Source organism: Neurospora tetraspora (assembly GCF_033439725.1).
Source record: "Neurospora tetraspora strain CBS 560.94 chromosome Unknown B0H65scaffold_2, whole genome shotgun sequence".
In the NCBI taxonomy this organism is placed as follows: domain Eukaryota; kingdom Fungi; phylum Ascomycota; class Sordariomycetes; order Sordariales; family Sordariaceae; genus Neurospora; species Neurospora tetraspora.
Window position 1 is genome coordinate 1138549 of NW_026944384.1, and position 9803 is coordinate 1148351.

Sequence of the window (9803 nt, forward strand, 5' to 3'; positions counted from 1 at the left end):
TAATTTCTTCTTCTTTTACTAATTTCTTCAAAATTTATATTCTCTATTTTATTTGTTTTCTATTTAACTTTTATTTTTTTATCGTAACCTCTATTGGATAGCTAGGATCTTAGACTTCAATATTTATAAATAATTATTATTCATAGTCCGATAGAAGGAGAAGTTAGAATATTGTATTATACGCCCTATTATTTGCGAGTGAATAAGAAATTTAATCCGAATCGAGGCGGGGCGGTAGTATTCTTAGCTATATAATAGAAGTTATCCTAATTATTATTTTATTTACTTGGTATGGCCAAAGGGATATGAATCCTTATATAAAATTAGATCCCGACGGAGGGGATAGTTAGAATATTGTATTAAACCTTCTTTACGGCTTGCGGGTGAATGGAGAAATAAATCCGAGTTGCGGCGGGTAATAGTATTCTATTTAGTTATATTAATTTACTATAGTATTGTATTGAGGACGGGATATTTAATATTAAATAAGAGGTATATTCTTTACGACCTTATTAGGTATTAGGTATAGTAGGGATTTTATTAGCTATAGCCGATCTAATTTTTATTAAAATTATAAATCTAGATTCCTGTCCCGCCTTATAGAGCCGTACTAGTACTTTACTCTCAACCTTTAATATTTTTATTAATATTATTATTATTTATTCGTATTTATTAATACTATTAATATCTATCCTACCTTTTTATTTCAATTTTTTAGTTTATAAATATAGTATTATATTAGGTACTAGCGAGTACGATAGTAATATGGAAGGTAGTGGAAGCTAGTCGCTGTACCCCGTATTAGCTAGTAATTTTATTGGATTCTATTTACTTATTTAACGAACCTTTAAAGTTTATACTAATTTAAATAGTTAAATATTTCTATTCCCCTTATTAGTTTTCCTCCCTTTTATAACTAATAATTAAGTCGATTAGTCGATTTAGCGCCCCTTCTATATTTTCGTCGCTATAATAAATTTGCTTATATTAAAACATTGTATCCAGTATTTTATAATTTTAAATTATAATAACCGTAAGTATTACTTTTGCTTTGATATTTAATTTATATATTAAATAATTATATTTAAATTATATATCCCAAATAGAGGGGAATTATAGCGGATACGCCTATTAGTACTCCTAGCGGTAATCGTCTTCGTAGTCGATTTAAAAGATTAAATAAAAAAACCGTCTATATAATTACTATTAGTAATTTAAAATATAAATTTCAATCTGCTAAAAAAATTAAGTTTAGTGATAATTATTAGGACGACTTTATAAATAATAATACTTATATCGCTACTCCCGTTCTTATATAGGCTATATTCGCCAGGCCTAATATTGCTACCTAGCGTATAATTACACAACCTACGATAGGAATTCAATGTATTTAACTGCTTAAACTTTTTATTCTATTATTTATATTTATAAATATAAGTAATTAGATTCTCCGCTAACTTATATTGATTTAACTTGTAATTATTTAATTACTCGCTCTAAATTCCATTCTTACTATTATAGTCATTAATTTCAACCCGAATCCCAATCCTTCAACTTCTAGTATATTACCGATATAACCTCCGATTTAATTATTACCCTCCGTTATTGAAACATTTACTTTCTTTAATTTATTTTTAAATTCATATAGTCGTTTTCATATATAATATATAATATTAATATTTTATTAAGGTCGAACTATAGAATATTTAATTAATACTAAAAGATATTAGGTTATTTAGTAACTTATATTTTATTCATTTGCATCCTAATTTATGGATCTATTATAAGTATAGGGAACTATTATCGACCCTAGTATCTGTATAATAATATCTATACCACTTAAATATCGGAATATTACATTACTTGCCTATTATTTCGGTCCGTAGACTTAAGATATATACCAAACAATTTAGAAGTATTATTATCGATGTTCTAAATTTAATAGAATTGGATATAATTAACGAAGCCGATTAAGATTAATTCCGAACGTAAATAGAGCCGTAGATTACTTACTAATTTTGTATTTTAAACTTCGCCTTTATTACGTTATATATTAATTACTATATTACTTTTTAAAATAAGAAGGGTATAGCGTTTTTCTACCTTAAGACCATAGTTTGTAATTTTAATAGTATATAATTTAGGATTTTGAAATCCGAAGTAGAGATGCACGAAAGTATACTACGGGAATTATAGATAAAAAATAGGAATTTGCGGGAGATGTATAATAAAATGTTCGATGATTTGGGATTCTATAAGGAGTTTAAGTATATTGATAAGGTTGATTTTGTTATAAAATCATTGGAGGTTGTAGTTAAGAAGCTAAAGAAGGTTGCTTAAATTAGTATAATATTCAAATATTCGATTATTAGGGAAAAGGCCCCCCCCGAAGAAGCCTAATACTTATTCTAACGTAGGTAGATAGTAGCCTGCTATATTTAATATAGTTAATAGGATATTTAGTAGTAGCGGTGGTATTAGTAGTCCGAAAAAGACTCGTTAATTTTCCCCCTTTCCCGAGCCTTTTTGATCCTTACCGATACCCTATAGTCGTTATGGATAAGGCGGTAATATTGCTGCTATTGGTTTTGTGACTCTGATATAGGTTTAATAGATGGAATAAGAGATATAACGATTGCGGGTACAATTGGAATCGTAGTTATAGCCTTAGTTCCAGTTATAGCCTTAGTTCTAGTTATAGTTTTAGTTCCAGCCATCGTTTTAGTTGTAGCCCTCGTTTTAGTTATAGTTATTATCGGGTTTACGCTATGAAATCCAATAATTAGGCCGCCCCCTTAGTAAGCAGAAATAACGTTAGGTTCTAGTCAATTAGGGCCTGAGTACTAATATGGATAAAGACAATAATAATAATAATTCTATTATTAATCCTCGCTACCCCCGTGGCTGCAATAAGGGTAAGGGTAAGGGTAAAGGCCGTAATTCCCGGGGTATTAAGTCTTTAAATTCTATTATATAGACTACCCCCCCTATATTTCGTCGTTCCTACTAATATAGCAATCGCCAGGTTATTTATTATAACGATAATATTGCCGATAATATTACTCCGCCTCGCCCTAGACGTAGCCGTATACTTATACCTTCTTTAACCACCCTGGATTTTAATACTATATATATTTAAGTATATATATATTTCAAAGTCTACTTTGATTAGTATGATTATTTCCTATATTTATATATTATATAATACCCATAGTATCCAGCAGCTTATTAAAACCCTCCCCCCTCTACCCTAAAAAAACCAAACTACCTAAAAAGATTATTATATAATATCCTCAGTACTAGCCTTATCAATTAATTATTAATTATTGTAATTTTATATTTCCCCTTTGTTTATTTCTTTAATATTCGTTATTATTAATATTATATAGCGACCGATATAGCGGGAATATTAGCCTAAGCGCGTTAAAAAGTGGGGTACTAACTTTAGGTATTATTAGTAGCTGTTGTATTGCGTCCCGCCCTTATTGCAAACTACCTTCGTTGTAAATTAAACCTAATAGTATAAAGCTAAGATCGAAATTGTTAGGAGTTAGTAGGAGCTTAAATTATAGTGCGATAATATATTCTAATCTTTTATAACCTATCGGCTCTTAAAATGAGGAAGCCGCCCCTAATATTGAATTTAACGCTCGTTCGGTTATTTCGAAGAGTAAGAAATAATTATAGGATAATGTATTTATAATTTTCTCCGACGTTTAATTTTCTATAACTTATTAACCCTTGGCGACGAGGGCTATTTTTTCTCGTAAAGTAGGAAGGTTATAAGAAGAAGTTTAAATTTAGGAGTTTAAAGATACTTTAAAGTAAACTTTATAACTTATCGGCTTTTAATAATGAGGAGGCTACCTCCGATATCGAATAGTGAGAAATAATCGTAGGATAAAGCGTTTATAACCTTTTTAAATTGAAATTAATTCCCCCGCTTCGATTAAAGCGCAATACATATACTACGTAGCGTAATTAATTAATATAAACGCTAAAGTCGAAATTATTAGGAATTAAAAGGATTATAGGAATTTAAATTCAACGATACTTATATCCTACTATTAATTTTCCTATTTAAATTGTGGTGCGATAATATATTTATTTATATTTACGCAATATAAAAAATTTAAGGAGTACTTTATAAAAATTAATAGCCGGGAGAAGATTTTGGAAGTTTCCGTTATAATATAGAAAATTAAAAAGCGTGGCCGGCCTTTTTCTAATTCTAGTACCCCCCGAAATAATTTCATAATAAAAAGTCTGTAAAATATATAATACTTATAGCGACTTTTAATAATAAAAAGTAATTGCGGAATGGGGTGTTTATAACCTTTTTAAATTGAAATTAATTCCCCCCCTTCGATTAGAGTATAATGTTTATTTATATTGTCGAGAAAATTTTCGACTATATATTTAACGACGAAACGAATTATTCTTCCTTATAAAGTAAGAGGTTACGAGAAGAAGTCTAATTAAATGTAGGAATTTAAGGGTATTTTGATTGCGGGCCCTTCTTCTTACGGTATAATATTAGCTGGGCCCTACTAGACGGGCACTAGTCCTTTGGCTCGACGGGCACTAATACCCCTAGGGGTTAGAGTTCTCTATGGTCAGAATTTGGGCCATATAATTTCGTAATACCGCTTATAGTATTAATAGTCGTAAAAATATAAGTCGTGCCCGCCAGCCGCCCAACCAGCCGCCTAGCCCAACTAGCCGCCCAAACCCAATTGTACGTACCAAATATATAAATTTAGCGATTTTAAATTTCTACCCTTTCAAGATAGCCTCCATCGCCAAATATCAACGAAATGAATCGCTAATAAGATTAATTAAATCGCTAGCGTATAATTAATTCTATAAGCTAACTATTTATAGCGATTATAATTTCGTTTAACGATTCAAGCGATAATAATAGCGATAATAAGGAATTCCCTAACCTTCACAATCTCCCTCCTAAGCCTATACGTGCGCGCCCACTTCCCGACAAAGCCTCCGAATCTCTCTAAACTTCTACCGAATTTTCCCAGGCTCTTACCGAATCTTCCCAAACTCCTACCGAATTTTCTCAAGCTCTTAGTCTTAAGCGCCCTCGATTTAACGATAATAATAAATACTATAAATAATAAAACGAAGGATAGGTTTATAAATTCGAAAATCCCCCCAACGGTATCACAAACGGCTACAAAACTATTTAAAAGTATTAAAATCAAATCAATGAATTTACTAGTCTATACGGCCAAGTAATTATCCGTTGCAATAGGAAGATTAAGGTCGATAGTAAATATATTCGATACAAATTATTTTATAATTAATATAGTAAGCCGCGCCTATTTAAATTAAATAATTTGCGTAAAATTATTAACCGTAAATATGATTACAATTAGCGTACTTTTATTAAAAAGAATAAAGACTATGATGAAATATTTCGAATAAATAGAAATAAAGTTTATTAAGCCTATAATTACCTACTTTCTTACCGTATTGCCTATCCCTAAATTTATAAAATAAAGCTTACGAACGAAATACGTAAAATTATCGAAACTACCTCCCGCTATAGTACTATTAGAGCTAAAAGAAATTAGTGCTATAATTGACGAATAATTCCTAAATACATTCTTTACGAGGAAGGATATATATAATGTAAGGATTCGACTACGTACCGAATTTTTCGATAGCTATAAACTGACCGCCATTCTTATTCAAAATTTTAATAAGAATAAAATTCTATAAACTATCTACGATAGGGATAAGCGGTTTGTTATTTTCGTATAGAGATTAAATATTACGATAGAAATAATAAAGTACTACGTAGAAATTATAAATATAAATAATACGTATTCAACTAACCGTTTATAGTTCCCCTTTATACAAATCACTAATATAATTAACGTAAATATAATATTCAATTCTATTTTTAGCTTTATTAATAATAAAAGAAAAAAGGCCTTTATCTTCTTATTACAAAGTATCTAAAATTTACGCTAGCGCTATAAAATCCCTAAGCCTAATATTATTCTTATTAATTATAATAAAGAAATAAAATTAACTATATTAGAAGTATTCCCTAACGTCCAATAATAACTCTATATATTTTATATGTATAAAAACGTACTATCCAATAGTAAAAAGAAGCAGAGGGGAAAGAAAGACGAAGATAACTCTAATAATAAGGAATTCTTATTAAATAAGGAGGAGGGAAAAAATATTAACTTTAATATAATAAATTAAATAAAATTACGTACTACCCGTTTAAAGGCCACTCAAATTATAAGTAATTATCACAATAATAATAATCCCGTCAAAAAGGCTACCCCCTATACCCTAATAGGTATATTCGAAATATAGAAGGTCATTATATCTTCAAAAATTAAAGTAAAACTCTAGGATATTTAGTAAGCATTCAAGGAGGAATTCTCAAATCAACTTTTAATTCTACATCACCTCTAGAAGGTCTAAATGCCTATCAGACAATAATAGGCACGCTATTTTATTAACAAATATTTCAACTTCAATATTATCGTTACCTCCCCTACCGAATTAATTAATATAAATATTAAAAACTTTATCCTTACAAGCCGTTCAAACTTCTATAATCTAGTTGCTACTATCCAAAAAAATAATTACTAAATAAAAGAAGGGTTAGGAATACAAAATAGCTAACGAAGAAACCAGAATTAAAAATACCTTTATAGGCCGACCGTAAATAAGAATTATAATAATAAAAGTTTCTTACAAATATTTAAACCTTCTTATTTACGAGTATTGATATATCTAAATCGCCTTCGATCGAAAGAAGGAAAACCCTAACACGAATTTCTACTATTTTAAAGTAAACAATTATAATACTATTCAATAATATAATATCCCTTACCGCTATAATATTTATAGCCTCCTCGAAACCGATCTACCGCTTCGGCTTAGCTATATTTATAAATATTAGTACCTCTAGAAATTCTTTGATAAAGACGACCTATATATCTAAATTATTAAGCGACTTCGAGGCCGCCCTAAAGCAAATACCGCGGTTACTATACCAATAAAGTACGCCATCCCCCTTACTCCCAAAAAGACCAAGAAAATAAAGAAGGGTAAAGAGAAGTCTATAAAGAAAGGTAAATAAAAAGAGAAGGCTATAAAGAAAGGGGGTAAATAAAAGGGTAAAGAGAAGGCTATAACGAAGCTACCTCTACTAAAGGGTAACACCCCATAATTAAAACAAAATATACGGCGCTACTTCTCTAATAGGAATTAAATGAAGAGGACGAGGAGGATTCCGGTAATGAAGAACTCCCTACACGCAATCAACGTACTACAATACGTTCTTCTATAGCGGAGAGGGCCGAAAACGAATTAAATAGCCAGTTGTTAAGCTCAACCGACCCTCTAGCATTTGGGAATAACAACGAGGAGGAGGCAATTAATAGGGACAAAAAAGAGGATAAGGGAGGAAAGGAGGACAAGGGAGGAGAGGAGGATAAGGGAAGAGAATCAAACGATCCATTTACTTCCTCCTCCGATAAAAACGAACCGCCCGCTCGCAAGAAGGCTACTACAATACGTTCGTTTACCTCGGAGCTAACCCGGGCTCTAAAGAGGACAAGGAGTAATAGAATCTCTAAGCCGACTACTAAAGCACTAGGTCTATAAATAAGAGGGCTCAAAAACGAAATTCTAGTAATTTATTTATTATTATATATATAAATCCCCTAGAATACTCTAAGCCTCTAGTATACTCCAGACCTCTAATACACTCGAATAACCGCTAGCGCACTTTAATACCATAGCCCATTATCTATAAATACTGTTCAAAATAGTCTAGAATTAATATACATTAATTTGTATAGAGATTTCTATCGAGTGCAATATCTTAATTGATTCTATAATCTTTATTAACTAGCCATAATAATATTAGTAATATATTAGAAAAAGGGAGGTACGTACGTACGGCTGGGTCTAGGCGGGCTAGGCGGCTTGCGGGCACGACCCGTCTTTTATATAGCTATCAACACTATGGACTGTATTACTAAAAATACACCCTGATATTTACATATAGAGTACCCTAACCCCCAGGGGTATTAGTGCCCGTCGAGCCAAAGGACTAGTGCCCGTCTAGCAGGGCCCTATTAGCTGGCCGATTTCGAAAAGTAAAGTAATACGATTGCGCTGTTTTTAAAAAGGCCGAAGCCGTTCTATAATATTAATCGGAACTTTCGTTATTCTAGGATTAAAAAGAGGAGGACTTTAGTTCGTTATAGAGCGATTAGGTTAATATTAAGTGCCTCGCTACTTATAATATAAAAATTGAGGATGAGAACTCCGTTAAGCCTCCGTGTAGTTTTAATATCGTAGTCGATACGATTCTAGTTGTCGCTAATAGGGCGCGGGCCGGCCCGGGATAATTTATTCGAATATTTTATCCTTTCGACTGCGACCTCCGAGATTAGAATTTTATTGGTTGGGTATGTTTTATATAAGAAGATTGATTAGTTGAAGAATTGGTAGCTGCTATCCGGCTATTTCTTGTACGACTATTCCTGTACGACCACTCCTGTACGACCACTCCTTTAGCGCAAGCTTAAAGTTTGCGTTAAAGGGAGGTTCTGGTAAGACGGCCTTGCGAAGAGCAGTTGTGCCTGAGGGCAGGGAGCTGTTATCCGGCTATCTTCTGTACGACTACTCCTCTAGCGCAAGTTCAAAATCTGCGTTAAAGGGAGGTTTTGTTGAGATGGCTATGCGAAGAGTAGTTGCGCCTGAGGGTAGGGAAGAAGCTATATTGTTGGAGGTCTTTGTTTCTGCCGTACGGTCGAGCCTTGTATTTCCGAGTTTGAGAAGAGTAAAAAGTATTTGCGAGTAGAAGGTATCCTGCTATTAACCCTTTTAACGTTGTCTAAAATGCTTATATAATATTAATAAAAATATATCCGATAATACTACCCCTATTATTAATAAGATATAAGTTATTAAAAGGGATCTTAATTCGGAAGGATTGCGAAGTTTGCGAGGCTAACGTCTTGTAATCGATTAATATTATAATTAATTTAACTTGATTTATAATTTCGAAACCTAATATATTTTCAATAAAGATAAAGATATTTTCTAGCGTAATAAGGTAGCCGGGAAACGTAGAGTATTACTATTACTTCCTTTTAATAACCGTCCGAACCGGTTGTCCGGCGCTTTAAATACTTTTATTTAAAGTATAATTGGTCCTTTAATTTAAACTTCTTATTTATTTTAATTCGGTACATAATAATTAGGTTAATATTAATACTTAACCGAACTTTTCGTTCTATAATATAAAATAGTAACCGTATAATTATGTTACTTTCGATTACTATTACTATACAGAGTACCTTAGGTTTAGGAAATTTCCCTTTCTTTCCCGAATTTAACGGTAGACCTCCTCTTCGCTCTAAGAATTTAATTACGGCGCAATAATATATTCTTTAATATTTACGTAAATTTATTTAATTAAATAATATAATAATATTTTACGATTTATCGGCTTTTAATTATAAGGAGGTCGCCTCCGATATTGAGTTTAATATTCGTTCGGCGATTTTTAATAGTAAGAAGTAATCGTAAGATAAGAAGTCCGTTAAGTATACTATCCCGGAGCCTAAACATTTCGAAGACGAGGAGTAAAATAGTAATATTATTAAGGAGGGCAGTAAGGACGACGAGGAAGGTGATAGTTCTATTTCAATACCTTTACTAGCGCTTTTACTAGTACTTTTATTACCCGTTACCTTTTCTATTTTAATACTTTTACTAGCGCTTTTACTAGTATTTTT

At 31.6% G+C, this 9803-nt stretch overlaps 1 protein-coding gene across 1 annotated transcript; it reads left to right on the forward strand.

The window, feature by feature from the left end:
• Nucleotides 1–7261: 7261 nt before the first annotated feature.
• B0H65DRAFT_439639 (uncharacterized protein) lies at nt 7262–8863 on the forward strand (the record flags this gene model as incomplete). Its single annotated transcript, XM_062825431.1, has 4 exons — nt 7262–7285; nt 7933–7942; nt 8387–8468; nt 8578–8863. The coding sequence occupies 4 exons, from the start codon at nt 7262–7264 to the stop codon at nt 8861–8863; spliced, it is 402 nt and encodes a 133-aa protein (XP_062683922.1).
• Between the last annotated feature and the right edge of the window lie 940 nt (nt 8864–9803).